The sequence below is a fragment of the Typopeltis vanoorti genome, chromosome 24, assembly GCF_054136105.1.
Source record: "Typopeltis vanoorti isolate ZY-2024b chromosome 24, IOZ_Tvanoo_1.0, whole genome shotgun sequence".
In the NCBI taxonomy this organism is placed as follows: domain Eukaryota; kingdom Metazoa; phylum Arthropoda; class Arachnida; order Uropygi; family Thelyphonidae; genus Typopeltis; species Typopeltis vanoorti.
This window is the reverse complement of record NC_143572.1, coordinates 1034127-1053688: the sequence shown is the minus strand read 5'-3', so window position 1 is coordinate 1053688 and position 19562 is coordinate 1034127. Positions and strand designations below refer to the sequence as shown.

Here is a 19562-nt window from a genome sequence, read left to right as displayed (position 1 = left end):
TGCGAGATGAAAAACCTGAGTTTCGAGGAGAAACTCAACTGCTACCTCTATATGAGATCAGCTCACTCACTTTCGATATGTTTCATACATTTTCACTATATCCCATCTACTTGTTAATTATTTGATATTATTAGAATGAGTATCCTACACACAAGCAAAGTAAAAAAAAAAAAAAAATCACCTGTTGCAATTTTCAGCTAAAGAGGCAAGAAACTGAGTTTCTACTGAATTATTTTGGAATATAAATTTTTGATATTAAAAAAGTCTCACAACTGAAAAGAAGGTAGTGCAGTTTAGCATCTTTTCTTGTTCATAAAAACAGAAAAAACTAATTTCCAAAACTGAAGTGTGCAATCCATATAATAGTACTTCGATTGAAAAAAACGAGTCTTACAGTGGCTCTGCACTGCATAGCTCAGAAAGCCTGGACAGAGGGACGAATTCCCAATAATTGGAGTAGAGCTCTCATAGTACCCATATATAAAAAGGGAAATAAAACTGTGAGAATTACAGAGGTATTTCCCTACTCAGTGTTCCTGGCAAGATCTATGCAAGTATACTTGAGAAACGGTTGAGAAGAATTGTGGAAGAAAAGCTTGGTGAAGAACAAGCCGGATTCAGGCCAAATAGGGCTGTCAGGATCAGATCTTCACTTTATGACAAATAGTCGAGAAAGCATGGAATATAACAAAGATCTGTATTTAAGTTTTGTCAATCTGAAAGAGGCATATGACAAGGTGCCAAGATTGAAGCTATTCAATATGCTACACAGTTATATGGTGTCAATGGGGCATTATATCAAGCAATACTTAGTCTGTATTTGAGTTGTAAGTCGGCAGTTAGAATTGAAGGAAGTACAGGAAGATGGTTTAATGTTAAATCTGGTGTGAGACAAGGATGTACATTATCCCCTCTGTTATTCGTTATCTATATGGATCACATTATGAAGGAAAGTGGTATTAAACATTATATCAAAATTGGAGATGTTAATGTCAGCTCTTTGCTTTATGCAGATGATGTTATACTTCTAAATAAATCCGCTACAAGTCTGCAAGATTCTCTGACAAAATTGAATACTGTTGTAATAGATATGGTATGAAGGTCAGCAATAAAAAGACAAAGACAATGAAAATAGGCAGAATCATTGAAAATGTCAACTGTGTTGTGAATGGAGAACCTGTGGAATAAGTAAAACATTTCAGCTACTTAGGCATGATTTTTTACTGAAGATGGTAAATTAAATATAGAAATAGACAACAGAATCAGCAAAGCCGGTATGGTGGGAAGTCAATTGAATAAATTCATATGGAATAAGAGAGAAATTAGTCGGAACACTAAATTATCTTTATACAAGACAGTGTTCAAACCAGTTTTAACTTATGGATCTGAGAGCTGGGTCAGAAGTAAAACACTTGACCAACGACTAGAGACCGCAGATATGAGAGTCCTGAGAAAGATTAGAAGCGTGAACAGATGGCATCAATGGCAATATCATATTAAAAATGAGGATATTAGGAAAGAACTTGACATTGTCAGCATCCAGGAATGTGTTAGTAGAGCTAATCTCAGGTGGTATGGTCAGTTAAACCGAATGGGCGAGGAAAGATTAGCAAAACAAGTGTTCTCTGCCAGGTTGGCAAGAAAACGACCCAGGGGAAGACCAAGATATAGGTGGATTGATACAGTATGCGTTAGCAGAGCTAATTTCAGGTGGTATGGTCACTTAAATAGAATGGGAGAGGAAAGATTAGCAAAACAAGTGTTCTCTGCCAGGTTGGCAGGAAAACAACCCAGGGGAAGACCAAGATATAGGTGGGTACAAAGTGCCTTAGACGATAGAAATATAAGATCTGATAATGTTGGAGTCTTGACAAGTAACAGACTGATTTGGAGGAAAATTGTAGATAGGAAGTTAGTAATGATGTAATTTTTTCATGTAGTACTTTCATATCCTGTACACCCCTTGAGGGTACATGGCAGGAATTTGATGATGATGATGATGGCATTGTAAAATGAGTAGATGGTGAGAGGTGAAGAACCAGAGGTAATTCCTGGAAGTTATGTAAAAATGTGGTGAGGAGCAGATTTTTTACATGGAGAATTGTCAGTGAATGGAATGCATTACCGGAATGTGTGTTAATTCAAAGAATGTTAAGGATTTTAAAATTCTATATGATAAATATGTTTTCAGTTGAATGCACCTTCCACGATGAGTCTGCCGACTCCATGAAGAGTATAATAATAATAATAATTGTAATTTTGTGGATAGCGTTTTCTTTAGATTTCTCTACTAATGTTAAGGTTCCTTTGGAGTTCTGTAAAATCAGCCTTCCTTTTTCATAAAAAATAGGTCTCCAGTCTCCAATCATCCTAATCAACCTACAACACTCAACATCCATAACTTCAAGATCGTTACAACCAGTGCCATAAACAGCAAATTCCCTCTTTCAGCAGGGTGATGACAACCTCATCATCTTCAATGCTTCTATACACACAGTTTTTGCTTTTTTTACTCACCAAAAAGACCCCAGTACTTCTGTACTTCTTTTCTTTTCTGTGATAAAATTCAGCTCATCAGTGAAGACCAAATCTCTCTTTCTTGGACTAACACTTAATTCCAACTTTTCCTAGCACAAATACAACAAAACTGTGGCAATCTGATTCTCCATAAACTTGGCAGCAGTTTTATTTTTTTTCATAAAGATGTTACTTTCCATCTCTGTACAAATCCCTAAACTGTCCAACTTTAGAATACTTCTCTGACATTTGGGAGTGATGAATAAAATACCTTTCCTGATGATATCCAAAAGAAGATAGTTGGCTTCCTGGCAATTTCTTTTCTCTCTCTCTCTCCAGCTACTCAGAATGGTTGGTTTCTGCAATGTGCAACAGATATTTCTATGGGCACAGTTCAGGAGAACTAGAGTCTTTCATCCTCACATTTCTGCCAAATCTACAAGTGTAGCAGCAGCCCAACATTCACTTACAGATTCTGCTAACCCACTAAGCTACTTCCATTCTCACCAGAACCGCCTTGCCCATTAAATATTCCTTGGCCAACCTGGCTGGCCAAATGGTTAGCGTAATCTGCTCCCCAGCCAAAAGGATGGGGGTTCGAAACCCGTTGTGGGCATGGATGTTTGTGATTGTCTGTGGAAATACTGGTGGTGGTGGTCAACGATAGATGGCATTGGTGTGGTTGCAGTCAGTTAGTGGATTGTGAGTGGTGGAGACACAGTTGTAGAGGATGCCCTCCTTTGATGAGTCTTTGGAATCCCTGGAGGTGACAAATAATAATAATAATAAGACTATGGGCTCCAGCTGTTCACAAAGAACAGCAAATTCCTTCTCTCTTAACTTTTGCCTGCATATAGAATCAATAGGTATACCATATTCACTCAAATAAAAATTAAAAATCATTTATCTGAATTCCAAAATATCTGAAACTATAATAACAACATTCACTATCTATTTCTTAAAGTTTTAAACTTTTTTCATGTGAGAACTATATGTGAAACATTTAAATTTCTTTTTTCGTGAAGTAAAATCAGGGGTGCGAGATATACGTGATGATGAGTTATATTTGAGTAAATATGGTAGGTGCCACAACCAATCATGTGTAGTAGTGATATAAATAAGTGAACAGCATTTCTCAGTAAAGAAAAATGACATGAAATACCAATTTCTACAGGAATGGTTCTTACATTTTGTTAAATGACAACAGTGGCCATCAAAGCAAGATGAAATATACAGTGCCTGCTAAGTAATTACACTGATTTTTTACAAAGTAACAAATGTGTTTATAGAAAATTTTTTCTACATCTTACTCTCATCCTGAGATTTTTATTTAATAACATCTAAGCACCTTGTTTACGTAAAATTTATAAGCTCTGTATTACTTCACTCTTGGCATTTTTTAGGTCTGTTAAAAGTTTATTTTTCACTTGGTCAGACTATAATAAATTTAGTTTAATCCTTTATCCAAGTGTGTGCAAACAAAGTTTGCGCCTGAAAGTATCTTCAGGACTGGGGTAAAGTGGCACAACACAGGGCGACTCCTTGCAAAGGTGGAGCAAGCTACTTTCAGGCACAAACTTTATTTGCACACACTTGGATAAAGGATTAAACTAAATTTATTATTTTTAGGTCTGGCTCCCACTGATGAGACCTCAATAAAGGTCGAAACCGGTCTGGGTAGTGACCATTACCTCAATGCATAGCATCATACATCTCCGCAAGGAAATGTGCTTTGCATTAGGGGAAAATTGTAAGGAAAGTGGTAAGAGCTTTCTCCACCTTTACCGCGAGTTGCACTACGTGCAGCCACAAACTTGAGTTACTTGTCTGTTTGCTTACTTAGGAAAAAGGATTAAAAATCAAGCTTATAAAATTGCTTGGTATCTTTATCAAAATGTGTTTATAGTTTTGACCACTAGAGTGTATTTTAATCATAGGAGCAACTTTTGAGTCAGGTGATGCAGCAGTTTTTTGTGGCAACCATTGAAGTAAGAGTGTGTAAGTGGATAGTGTGATAAAATTTTACTGTAAATTAGGAAAAACTGCTGCACAAGTGTACCAATACCTTAAAAAAAGCTGACACCGATGACTGTTTGAGCAGTGCAGAGATAGTTTGCTGGTTTTTAACATTTAAAGAGGGTAGGAACTCCCTGGCGGATGAGCCACACTGTGGATAGTCAGTTTCTGCATAGACAAATGAACATGTGATGGAAGCTAGGAGAATTGTTGCCTGACAGGCAAATAACCACTCGGCTCCTCACTGCACAGCTTAGCAGTAAGAAAATGGCCAGATTAATCTTAGAAAGAGATGTCCACAAGAGTAAGATTTGTTCAAGGTTTGTACTGCGCACATTGACACACGAACAGAGACAGCACTGGGTTGCATGTTGTCAAAATTTTATCCATGCAGTCGATCAAGATTGTAATGCGTTGCAAGGAACTGTTACTGGTGTTTCTGGAAATGAAACAGAGCATGGAATGGTATGGAACATCTCCCCAGCAGAAGAAAGTAAGGTTGCAAAAATCACGTGTCAAGACAATGGTCATTGTTTTTCGATGGAATTATCTACCATGAATTTGTTTCTGAAGGCACTACAGTGAATGGTGGGTATTATTCAGGAGTAATGCAACATCTGTATGCTTGCATGTAACATCTCAGAAAGAACTGTTCCACAACAACAATTGGTTCTGTTGAACACACCATGCACTGTGCGCTGATGTGAAGCAATTTGTAGCTTTGATGTCATCAGACATTCCTCTATTCACCAGATTTGGCTGCAGCAGACTTTTTTCTCTTCCCAAAGATGAAGGGTGCCTTGAAATGGGAGCACTTCAGCAACATTGAGGAAATTCAATGCAGAGTGACCCAGAGGCTGAAGGAGGTTCAGGACTTCCAACATGCCTTCAAACACCTGTACGATGACAGAAGTAAACATCATTGTGTGGAGTTGGAGGAAGATTATTTTGAAACTGTGTAATTGACAATTCCAAATATAGGTCTTTGTTTTGATATAATAACTGTTGTCTCATTACTTAATGGGCACACTATGTGTAGCTGATAACAAAGGATGTATCACAATCTTGATATGAAGTAGTACTTATGCATTACAAAATAATATCTTAAAATAGAACAAAATAACTATTAAAATCCCAAATGAATAACTAATTATGTTATGTCTCTTTGTCAGATAATGTAGGCAATTTTACTGAAAAAGTTAAAAATATATTGCAAGAAAATGAGTGAATTATGAAAAGGAATTCATCGAAAATAAAATAAATTAATTAATCTATGTATGCCTTTTATTACCCAAAGAGGGTAGATGAAGCCAGCTAGCTGCCACCCATAGCCAATCACAGAATAGCTTCCCAAGATTATCAGTGATTTTAATTTGCATCTGGGAAGGACAGTACAGCAAACAAGTGCCACCACCTCATAGTCCCTAACCTCAATACTATATATATAATTCTTTGAAATAGTGTGAAATCTACAGTCAATTTTCTTGAGTTTACAGGATGAAAAACTTATTTATCCATTCCAGAGAGATCAACTGAGAAACCAGTCAAAGAAAAGATTTTCTAATTGGCAAACAGAATCTAACTTAGAATGGTCTTTCTTTGAGTGACCTAGTGTCATGAATCCAAACCCCATTTCCAGTGTCACACAAGTCTTGGAAATTATTTGTACATTTTTTTAATAAATGGAAGGCAAAACTGGAATATGAGAAGAGATTAGCCCTGGGATCCAAAGAAAATCATAAGGAATTTTTTTTTTTGCTATGTGGCCAATAGGAGGAGAAACGATTGTGAAAGAATGACACTGTTAGATAAATATTGAACAATGAATACTTCAGTGGGATATTTTTATCCTGGAGAAATGGCAGGAAAAATATAATTTGAAGTGTGAGTTCTATCACTCCCTTATCATGCAGTGCAATTTCTTATCTTCCTTCTACTCTTTTGGAATTTGACTATGCTAAGCAGATGTCAACTCCCTGCCACATTCCCTCAAAACAAGTGGTGATATATCATCAAATCCCACAGCTTATTAACATCAAGTTTGCTCAATTCCCCATATACCTCTTGTTCATTCAGAGTCAGCATCACTCCCTCCTCTCAACCTCTGCATGATGTCACACTCACAAGGACGAAATACCTTTATGAACTGCCCATTTAATATCTCAACTATATCTCCATAATGGTTATCCTTTTACCATTTTTGGCAACCAATATCATCCTTCCATAATCGTTCTTTCTTCTTCTGGTTACATATCAAAGAACTCTCTAGGTTTTTTTTTTGTTGTTGTTATTGTTTTGCTTGATTAACTAAATAAAGAACATATTGCACTTTATTTACCCTTTTGAAGCAATCCTCATGGTCAATCAGTATGTCACACTTCCTGCATATGCATGCTCGCTCATCTCGCTATTCAACCTCTCCACATAAGCATCTGCAACATCTTCCTATGCATACATATAACACTTACAGCACTGTACCATGCTTGAAAAATTCACACCATTTACTCTGTCTTTCATGCTGACCTACACAGCAGATCCCCTCTCATTGTTATTTTGTCCCAGAGCACTAAACAAGAAGCACAGAATATTATTATTATTACATGATGCCTCAAAGGAGTCCAAAGACTCATCGAGGGAGGGCATCAACTCTACAACTCTCCATCTCCACCACTCAATCCAAGTACAGCGAACTGCATCATCTATACCAACGCCATCTACTGCCCACCACTATCACTAGTGTTTTCACAGACAATCACAAACAACAATGATTACAGTGGAATTCGAACCTGTAGCCTTTTGGCTGGAGAGTGGATATGCTAACCACTCGGCCAACCAGGCTGGCAGTATAAAACAACACCATCTAAAAAATGTAACCTAACACAACATTCCAATCACAAATATCAAAAAGTTAAACTTAATCTAAAAATAACATAATACCATCACACAATAAATATAAAATGAACTTAACTTGCTGCAGCGTATACAATGATGTTTTTCATAAACTCATCTAGTGGCCTTATAAAAGCCATCTACCTAAGAGAAGAGTTAGAATTTCCCACAAGAGAGAAAGCTATTTTATAAAGCAGCAATAGTTGTTGTAAATACTGTATTTTATTACATACTTTAACTTCTATTAAATTGTATACATTTTTTTATTAAATAGAAGTTGGTCTTAACATCCCAATTGTTTTAAAGTGCTCTGACAAGCAACTTTGTCAAAATACTTTAATTAGTTCAACAAGCTGTCAAACAAATGTGACAATTTATTTAGGCCTTCAGGCGACATAATAATTAATGCCAACACCCCTCTTGATTTAGGGAACATTAAAACTTACAATTTTCATCTTTAACACATAATGCTAAAAATAAAAAAATAAAATAAAATAAAATAAAATAAAAAAAAAAATAAAAACAAACAAACTGTAACGCTTTCCTTAGGCAACAATAAATAATATTTACGTTCACTGCATGAGTAACCAGAAGCACAGTTTTATCTGCCAAGGCAATCTTAATGTAGTTCTGAAAGATATGACGAGCAACCTTTGTATCTACTGCTGAAAGAGGATCATCTAAAAGATAAATGTCTCTGTTACTATAGAGGGCTCTTGCAAGACTAATTCTCTGACGCTGTCCACCACTAAGAGTCACACCTCGCTCTCCTACCTAAAAATAAATACAAATAAACCATTTTTCATTCATTATTAATATTGTAGAATATAAACTTTTGTATAAAAAACAAGAACTAAATTATCTTGAGCATTATATTTTGAAAACTCTTATACAATCAACTCATACAATAACAAACTTATAGGGACCAAGAATAGTTGGTTATAATGGACAGTCTGTTATAGTTAATATAATTTAAAATAACTGCAAATGAATATAGCAGTGTTTGTAAACTGAGAAAACAGTGCTTTAACAGGTGCTGAGAAAACAGTGTTTTAAATTGTACAGTGTGGCTTTTTTTTCATTATAACAGTGTTTCATTTTTTTTTCAGCCTGGATATAGGCGTTCTTTGGTAGTGTATGCGATCTTAATTTTGTGGGTTTGTGTTGTTGATTTTTCTTTTCCCAGCAGTCTTAGACATTTTAAAAATGGTATCTATAAGGATATACACCCACCCACCCACCAGAGATTCAGAAAGATTCTGCTTGAAAAAGTTTTGTCCTGAATTTTCTCAGTAGATATGCTACAAAAATTTATTTAAGTACGGATGTATCAATAAATGCAGAAGGTTTAGAACAATTACAGTGTAAAAAGTAATCATGTAGTTTTATATGGGAATTCAATCATTAGAGATGTGGTGAATAATAGGAAACATAAAACACGTTTTCCAGGTAAAACACTGACACAAAAAACTTATCCTTTGCATGGAAGAAAGGAAAGGAAATCAGAATTATTATAGTTGTGGACACAAATAACTTGTATGATGCAAAAGGAACATGGGTAGTAATTTGAGGAAGTTGTTGAGGATAATAGTGTTGTTGGGTAAGTGGTTAACATGTTGTCCAGAAGATGGCTGAGCTGTGTGAGGCAAAGGATGTTTAGATTGTGAACATATGGAATCTGAAGGGAGTTGGAATGGTTTAAGGTTCATAGATTGCATTTGAATGGGTTAAGTGTTGGATATTTAGAGCAATTATTGTTTGCTGAGAAAACAGAGAGCCAGGATAAATTTAGCAGATAATGATCAGAGAGATCATGAAGCAGGTTGAGGAAGGAAAGAAAGATGAATAAAAAGATGAAGAAGTAATTATGATGAAAAGGATATGAATGGAAATCAGAATCAGATTCAGTGAACTGGGAAAGGTCAAAGAGAAGGCTGTACTGCATTAGCTAGAATATGGATTAATGGTATTGATGGGATGGCTTCAAAGAGAGTATGTTTGTTACAATTGTATACTAATGTAAGGAGAATCAGAAATAAGAGAGCTAAGTTTGTTGCAATGAGAATCAGAAATAAGAGAGCTAAGTTTGTTGCAATGATTAAGTCAATATACCAAAGATAAAATGTAAGCAAAACTTGGTCGTCTAAGGATGATACACAGTTGGGAATAGAATTAAAAAGAGGTTGAATTTTATTGAAAGATATTGAGTATCCTATCTGGAAGGACAGGAATAGTAAAAAGAGGAGGAGGGGGTGATGTTAATGACAGGAGAAAGAGAGAATTGTGGCTAAGTGTGGCAGTCTAAATGGTAGTAGATATAAAGATTTTGAGTCTGTTTAGTGTGATGGTGAAATTAAACAGAGGAGTATATCTAATAGAATGTTGTTATAGACCATTTCTGCTACAAAATCAATGTTTTTGTAGCCGAAGCTGTACATGGCAGCATTAGAAAGATTGTTATTGAAACTTGTATATATGAGAAAGGTTGCAGGCTCTAAGTGTAAACACCTCCGAAGTCAGTCAGAAAGAGTTCAAAGAAAGTTCAAAGAACTTTCCGATGGCCAGCAACTTACAATCAAAACAAAGCAAAGGAGAACAAAAGGCATGCCGAACTTGAAACTTAAGATGAAAGACTCATACTGATTCTTTGGGGGTTGTCAAACTTCATGCAAGGTCTCAGAGGAGGCCTAATAAAAAGGGACTGAAGCAAGCAGAAGGGATCCCGGTTCCAGAAATGCTGCCAGAGAGGAGGCCTCCCGGTCCAGAATCGCCATCAGAGAGACTGCCCGGATCACGTTACTTGAGAGAGGAGTTTCCCTCTTCCAGAAAGGAGCTTCTCGGTTCGAGACATCTCTAGAGAGAGACTACTTCTAGGCCACAGACAAGGTTTACAATTGCCGAAAGGAAGAGTTCCAATTGCCGGAGAAAAGTTTCCAGGCCAGGTTTATGTCGGACATTCACCAGTGTGTTGCGTTTTCATTACAATTTGTAATGAAAATTACTTTCAGTTTATTCTCACATGGTTTCTTATCTAATACATAACACTGACAACTCTCATTGCTTCAAATCCCATTATGACAAATTTATCACTTACTATTGAATCATGTCCCACAACAAAATAATATTTTGCTTTTGTGAGTCAATAATATACAAAAAACAAAAGAGGTTGCTGCTCCATAATTATTATTATTAGTAGTAGTAGTATTAGTACATTTAATAGTATTATTATTAACATCTGATCTCCATGAAGTAAAAGGAATCATCTTGTGAGGTCCATACTTTCTCATGCCAAAAGATCATCAAACTGTATCTTAAATCCATTCATTTTTTCTCCACTAACCATTCTCAATCATTTTCCATGCAAACAACTTGCTTCTCACTCCCCTGATCACACCACCTTATACAGCTTCGAGATATAGCCTCTTGTTCTATCCTTGTCTCTGTCTACTCTATGAAAAATTTCCTCCATATTTATCTGTTAACTAATTCTTATATTCCCAAGGCTCTGTAAATTACATTGCCTCAATCTCTCCTTGTATCTGACATTCTATAGACCTGACACTATTTAGTAAACCTTCACTGGACATTCATGAATACATCTTCATCCCCCCTGAAAACTAGGAGACCAAATCTCTACACTGTAGTCCATATGTAGCCTGTCAAAGCTTTATACAAGGAAACCATAACCTTTCTACTTATGCATGTGAATGTTGTCCTCATCATTGCCATAATCCTTTGTGATGTTTTTACTATATTAGCAATATGACCCCTAAACTTCAAGTATCTGTCCGTAATCACTCTCAGATCTGTCATCTCCTATATCTTCACACAAAATTTTTACATCGACTGTATACTCAGCATCCCAACCTTGCCTATCAAATTTCAAGACCTGCACTTTGAAAATTATATTGATAGCTCCACTCACATAGTCTATTCAGATCCTCCTGCAAGGCCACAAATATCTGCTCTACTTCTAATTCTTTTCAACTTTGAATCATCACAAACAGGTGCACATCTCTAGGTTTTGTAAGTTAAACAACAGTAGTCCCAAAACAGATCCCTGTGGCACTCCACTAGTGATCTTGTGGAGTGCCTGTGGCACTCCATATTAGACTTCAAAATAGACTTCCACATGAGGCTTGTCATGTGAAAGTCTATCAAAGATCTTTGAAATACCCAAAACACCACTGCATATACATCACCTTTGACCAGTGAATTTTTCATCTTATTGTAATATATTAGCAGATTGCTAATGCATGACTTCCCTTAACAAACACATGTTGACCACTATAAAGAATATTGCTGTTATCAACCCATTTCTGAATCCCAATCTTCAGCAACTTCCAAAACAACAACCTCAGATACACAGATTGGCTTATAATTTGTAGCATCAGTCTTATTCCCCCTTCAACCCCCTTGCAGAACAATTTTTTTCACCTTCCATTCCTTTGGGACTTGTCCTGTTTGTTGCAAAACTCATGTTAGTCAGCTGTGCAAAAGGTGCCATTAATTCCATAAATCATTCCTTCAAGACATGGCATTATATTGCCAGGTCCTGCTGCTTTATTAACATATCTCCTGCTCATTCACCATCAGTCCCTCCTCTGCCACATCCTCTATACTCCAGCTTCTCATAATGGGGCCTTCATAAGAATGAAATACACTGATAAACTGCTCACTGAATACCTTAACTATATGCTCTGAATCAGCAATATATCAGTGTAATCAATTAGCATCATCGTTCCATAGTATTTTTTATTTCTAATTGGCAAATATTGAAAGAACTCACTAGGAGTTTTCTTAGCTTGATTGGCTAATTTCTTCTCATACTGCACTTTTGCTGTTTTTCCCAACTGAGTTCAAACTGTGGTCTGCTCTTTGTACTTTTCATGCAACTGTTTATTAACAACATTCATACTCTGTTGCCTTAACACTGCTCTCTTTTCCAGATTTCATGCTTAATCTTTTCACTGATCTATTTTACTCCTTTGTTTAGCTTTTTCACCTTTGGAATACACTCCGACATTCCAGCTATTAAACAGCTCTTAATGTCTAAGCAGCATTTGTGTCATCTATAGACCATGCTATAGCTCCCAGTTGTCTCCTAAGCTGTTCATAACCAACAACCTGGTAGTTTCATATATATTCCTTCTTTATAGAAGTTCACATATGATTGGCTACACCCTAGGTGATCACTTCACGGTCACTCTCATGAAATGGGAGAGATCAGAAACACACCCTCTGATGACATAACCAGATCAAAGAGTCTTAACCCTCATGTGCCCTCCATTACATACTGCCTACGATTATTGCTCCTTTAGAACTCAAGAAATTCATTCTTTTTATTTCCTGATGATATCTCTTCATTCCAAATAATATTTCCATAATTGAAATTATCCATTATGATCACTTTTCACATGCTCACAGTTCCCTATAGACATTTCTTTGTCTTCCTGCCTCCACATTCCTTGACCTAGCAACACCCAACTAATATCTCATTCCATCAACCTCCTCTTCAAACCACACTGCTTCAAAACCACTGCCACTTTTCCCCCTGGTAGCTCAACACTGCAGAGACATAATTTCCCTGCTATCATCAGCAGCAGAACCCTCCCCCCTTTCTTGCTTTTCCTATCTTCACAAAAAACATATTTCTCCATTTCTATATCGGTCAAGATGGTATTCTCATCCAACCATGTTTCACTTTTTCAATGTATTTTCAAGCAAATAAACTCAACCAATGCAACAATTTCAGCTCACTTATATTTGATAATCCTGAATTTGTAAATAAAAATAACAATTCATTTCTTGATCTATAAGCAGTCCTACTGGTGCTACCCTGCATCTGTGGGGTGGGCTAATATGTATAAAAAGCATGAATTCTCTTTATCAGTCAGTGTGCAATATATCTTTTAACTGATTTTATTAAAATAATAATAATAATAATAATAAAAAATCAGCTAATGCCTTTTATTCCTGTATAGGGAGTAGGTTAGCCCTATCTAACTTTTGGAGACTGAATGGGCAGTTCAATCTCCACTGGTACCCAACCAGAGATAGCTGGCCCAAGGCTATCACTAATTAAACGGCATGCAGGAAAGAGAGACGGCTCAACAAGTGACGCCATCCCATGGTCCCTAAACCTAACACAATATATTTAATGTCTGAGATAATGTGGGTTCTACGGTCGATTTTCTTGAGTTTATGGGATGAAAAACCAGAGTTTCTGGGAGAAAAAACCCGCTTGCCTGTGCCAGAGATCGACTAACTCAAGAACTGGTGGAAAAAAAGGCTTAGAAAAATTTCCTCTAGTCGTCAACTAGATTCAAAACCAAGAAGTGTTCCTTCATGCGGTCAAGCACCATGGTGTGCAAATGCCACATCCACTGAGCTACACAGGCTCTTTAAATAATTTATAATTATAATTATAAAATAATTAAAATAATAATAATAAACTTGCCTCAGTTTGATCTCCTTGTGGAAGAAGCTGAATATCTGTCAATAAACAGCATGTCTCCAAGACATGGTCATATCTACAATAGAGATGATTCATTAATAAGAATTATCATGCAAAAATTCATTCAATCACTTTCTATATTTTAAATCACAATGCATTATCAAGATGTACTGAATTTTTTTATATTATTTTGTGACACATCAAATATGCAATGTGCAATTAAAACAAGTCATTTTTAGTGAGATCTGCTTTATCTGTGGACTTCACAACTGCAACCATCTCCAGGATAAGGTGGTTGGCAGCTAACACATGCATCTACATACACAGGACACACCAGGAGGTGTGTCCTATGTCTGTAGCTGCATGTGTTCGTGGGGCCAGTTTGCCTGTTGTGGGAGATGAAAAACCTGAATTTCCGGGTGAAAAACCTCCTACTTCCATATGAGACCGGCTAACTCACCTTTAGTCACAAGAGAACAGATAAAGGTTCCTCATGTCTTGGACAGGAATCGAACCTAGGCCTTTCCGACCAAAGGGCTTCGGCTATATCGACTGAGCTATGAAGGCTCTGAAACCTGCTATTTACAGTGTAAAAACCATAACTACTGAAAACAGTAAGTGCAAGACTTTCTTTTAATGATATATCCAATTTACTAGTGTTCACCATTAAGAGAAATAGCTTTTCAGTATTACACATCAGAAGGGGAAGGCTGGCAAAGTAACTGCCATATTGCCCCAACCACAATTTGAGCCCCTATGACCACTCAACGGAAGTTAAATCCAAAGATGTCACAGTGATAGTCAACGTGGCTGCAACAAGTGCAGTGAGCCGAAGTGTGAAGGAGATGGGCAAAATTGCACAGGATGATGATGACAGAGGGTACATAACAAGTGCTCCGAAATATCAGAAAAAGCATGGAAGGCAAAAGGATTAACTAAACACACTGAATGGCACTGTTCACAATGTCAAGAAAAAAATGAAATGCAAAAAACATTTGCTAGGCAAAAGCAGTGAAATACAGAAAGGTATTATAACACATTATTACTGATAATTTAGATTCCTTTAAATACATAGTGAAAGAAATCCTAAATTCCCACATGGAACAAATCAATCAAAAATTTTAGTACAGACACTACTTACAATACAACAATGACAAAAGAGAAGTGCTTGAGATAGTGAGTGATATAAAATCTAATTTACTTGTGGTAATGGAAGAGTACCATTAAGCATGAGCATGAAGAACTGCAAAGAGAAGTCAAAATCCTCAAATCTCAAATGTATTATAATAATAATTATTATTATTATTCAGGTCTCCATGGAGTCAAAGACTCATCGTGGGAGGTCCTTCCTAGGAAACACAAAGTCTATCATACCACTCCTTTGAACTCATTGACCATTCTTGCTATCACCACTCTATCAGGCAATACAGTCCACGGATAAATCACCCTCAATGCAAAGAAACTACTCCTCACCCTCTTGCTCACAGTTTCCTTCGTAACTTCCAGGGATGTTTCTTGATATTGCTCCTTCCCGCTATTCAACCAAGCGAAAGTACTTCCCAGTGTCAACCCCATAACTACCTCTCAACAGTATAAATGTCTCACTCATATCACCTCTCCTTCTTCTATCTACCAAACTCTGCAGTCCACGTCTCCTCAGTCAATCCTCATAACTAACATTGTACAGTCCTGAAACCATCTTTGTTATCCACCTCTGTACCCTTTCCACAGTAAATTTTTCCCCTTCAAATCCTGGGGACCAAATTTGAGAGCAATGGTCTACGTGTGGTCTGATCAGGGTCTTATAGAATGGAATGATAACTCTTTTATCTCTAAAGGTCAGCATTCTTCTCGGTATTACAGCAATCCTATGGGTTATCTTCACACCTTTGCAATATGTTTGGTTTTTATCAATCATCACCCCCAGATCTCGTCTCCCCTACTTCCTCCAGTACAGCTCCTCCAATAGAGTATGCAGCCTCCCATCAATGTATCCCAAACTTCAAGACTTTACATTTTGTTGCATTAAACCGACACCCCCATTCCTTTCCTATCTATCTAGTTTATTCAAATCCTCTTGCAGAGTTGCCACATCTGCTCTATTACTAATAACACTTCCCAGCTTCACATCATCTGCAAACAACTGAATATCCCCCTGCAATTCATTGACATAAAGGTTAAACAATACAGGTCCAGGTACTGAACCCTGTGGGACTCCCCACCTCACCTCGCATGTAACCTTCTGCTTCCTTGATATTGCCACACCATACAATGAGTCCCTTAACCAATCCCTGAAGGAAGGTAAGATAGTGGCATTGCTTAAGGGCAGTAGCAGACTGGATATGTGTAACTATAGGTCAGTTTGTGCTTCATCAGTAGTTGTTAAGATCTTGGAGAAATTAGTGAGGGACCATATACAGCATAGGGCAGATGATGGTAATTACACTCATAGATAACATTGCTATCATCGGCCCTATGCTGTATATGGTCCCTCACTAATTTCTCTAAGATCTTAACAACTACTGATGAAACACAAACTGACCTATAGTTAGACATATCCATTCCTGGTTACGGGAAGTTACCTTTCCCGTAACCAGACTTTCATTGAAAAGCCAGGTCAATGGAACTGTCTGTTCCTCTTGCACCTCTAAACAGCCCTATTCCTCTAGTATTAAAACTTACTTTTACAGGATGAAATACTACAATAAAGTGTTCACTGATCAACTCCACTATGTCCTCTGCATCAGTCACTATATTCCCAATTTTTATTCCACATTGTCATTCTTCCGCAATCATTTCTCCTCCTACTGGCCACATAGCAAAAAAATTCCCTAGGATTTTCTTTGGATCTTACTGCCAATCTCTTCTCATATTCCAGTTTTGCCTTCCTCACTATACTAGTCACTATCTTGGTCTGAATCTTATATTCTTTATTCATCTGATTTCCACCCCACTTCTTATATTTCTTCTATTCCCTCTTATTCACCTACTTTTCCTATTTGATATTGTTTGTCATCCACTTTTACACCAAATTGTGTCCTCTTCATCACTCGTGGAGTACAGTTTAATATTGATGCTACCAAATATACCTGCACAATTTCCCAAGCTTAGTGCTTGGGAAATTGTGCAGGTATATTTGATACCCTAGCCTCCCAATTCTGCCCTCCATGGAACTACTGCAAGTTGATATCTAAGACTGTTATAATCACCTGCCTTATAATTCCACATATGTTCCTGTCTCTTTGATACTCCTTCATGTCTATTCATCTTCCAAGTCAAAACCACATGGTCACTTTCTCCAACTGGTGGAAGAGATATCATCTCAGTTATTATCAGCTCTTCTGATCCTATAACCAAATCCACAACTCTTGAACCACTTGTTCCCTCTGTTACATGTTGCCTAAGACATTTTTCCCTCAAGAATTCTAGAAATTCCATTTCCTTATTACTACATGCATTTTCCTCTACCCAACTTATACTGCTGTAGTTAAAATCTTCCACAAGAATCATTCTTTTTCTTGCACTTGCTAAGCTCATCTGTCTAAACATCTCCTGCACCCCTCCCTCTGTGCTCCTTGGCTTGTAGCAACACCCCACTAAATACCCTGTCTTGCTAACCTCTACCTCACACCATATGCTTTCAAAACCATCAGTGTCACTGCCTTCCAAAGCCTTGGAGGACATAAGTCATTACTTATCATAAGCAGTACTCCACCACCACCACCATGTTTTCCCATCCTATCCTGCAGAAAAATGCTCTACCCTGCTACTTCTATTCCTACTATTATATTGTTGGATCGTAATTTCTGCTCAATCATGTTTTATCGTCTTATATTTCTCTCTTGTTATAAATTTAACTTGTTGTGGGCTGATATATCAATCGAATGTGAAGAATATTTATATTATACTGCGCCACTCCGTATTCAGAAATTGCAAAAGCAACTTAGATAAATCAACTTTCAGCTGTATCAGGTTATTATAAAGCTGAATTTAGGTCGAGGTTCTTATTTTTATTACATAGGGTTCCCGCTGAGATTCGAATTATTTTAATGAGCGGTGCAATGAAAAAAATCAGGCAAATTCAAGATTCAATTCAAACAAAATTATTTAATGCAGTGACACATAAATTACATCATAACACAATATTCCAACAGGGACATTATGATTGAACGAATATAGAGCTCTCATTAAGTCACTAGTATACTACTCAGCTGAGCTTAAACTTTATAATTAAAGATTATATTATACAGATCTTATCCTTCTTACTACAAAGAGCTTATATCATAACTCTACTCTGATTAAGGTTACATTTCAAAACAATTTTAAATATCAAATCAGTTCAAGATATTCAGAAGAATACAACTCATGAACACTCAGACATTCAATTTTAGTTCATGTAAGTTCGAGATTCCTAAATCACAACAAATAGGCTTCACAGTATTCTCATTCAGTTAATGACTTAATTCAATAATATAGCATTTATCATTTGAAGAGGGAAAAGTCTTAGCACAGCACATATTAAATCTCTCTGATAACTGCAACTAGGAATGATTAACTTTCAGAGGAATTAATTTTCGTTACTTCTCGCTAAGTATAGTAAAGGTAATCTTACTAGGATATAGCTTCAACACATCATAAGTAGATCGAACAACAATTTTCAAGTCCTTACTGACTTTTACTATGTAGTAGCACAAACTCCTTTTTCCCTCCAAAAACTGGTTCTCACTATAAATTACATCAACTTTGCCTTGTGCATAGTATAGAGTAAACACGTGCTAACTAAAAATAACCTAATTTCTCATAGCAACCAATCAAGTGATATCACAAAGAATCTTCTGGATATATCAAAATTACATATATTACAGTTTCTAACATTATATTAAAGGAATTAAATTCACAAAATTAATGATATTTTAATACACAGCTTTTCGTAACTGTAATTTATCCCAAACATAAATAAATATCGATTAACATAACTTGAAGAAATTACATAAATAGCAAATTATGAGCATGAGACTATTAGTTTTAAAAAAAAACAAATGTTGCTCAGGGAATGGTGAATTATGTTGGAGTCTGAATGATATATTAACAATTTCCATTTCTCTTCATTCAGAATCCAATAATATCATCTTCCATCAATCATGTCTCAGAGATCCCAATAATCTTTGGCCAGGCTGATGCAATCAAAGCCAACAATCCATCTCCTTTATTGAGGATACTCCTCACATTAGTATAAAGCATAAAAATGCACTGCTAGGATACCTATCATTATCCCCTCCAGACTTCACTGCACTCAGTGTTACCTGATGTCGTCTCCCTTCTCCCAAGCACCCATTCCCACAAGAGGCCACCTATGCTACCATCTACCCTGGGTATTGTAGTTTCCCTGCATTGACACACCGACTCGTTCAGAATAGCAATCTCTCAAGATGCCTATGTCCGTCCTCATTCAAATGCAAGTGGTCTCTCGCATACAGTTCCTTTCTGTCCTCAAATGCTGTTCAAGCATCCATATATTCCAATCCTCTCTCTCTCTTCTAACACATTCTGGCAATTATCGTATTGATTATTATTGCTCTTCTGCTCAGCTCGTCATTATCATACTTAGGTAACACACACAATCTTTCCTCTCTCAGATCTCTCGTCATCTGATTTACACTGCCTCTCAAGTCATTCGTGCCCA

General features: G+C 36.7%; 1 protein-coding gene across 1 annotated transcript in view; it reads right to left on the bottom strand.

The window, feature by feature from the left end:
- The window catches only part of LOC150092881 (ATP-binding cassette sub-family C member 5-like), a 708254-nt gene that overhangs the window by 376189 nt on the left and 312503 nt on the right, over window positions 1–19562 (bottom strand). Inside the window, exons 13-14 of the mRNA XM_090414097.1 lie at window positions 13883–13955; window positions 7993–8196 (exon numbers count right to left, since the gene is read on the bottom strand). Of these exons, the coding sequence (XP_090270223.1) occupies window positions 7993–8196; window positions 13883–13955 (277 nt within the window). The remainder of the gene's footprint in view (window positions 1–7992; window positions 8197–13882; window positions 13956–19562) is intronic.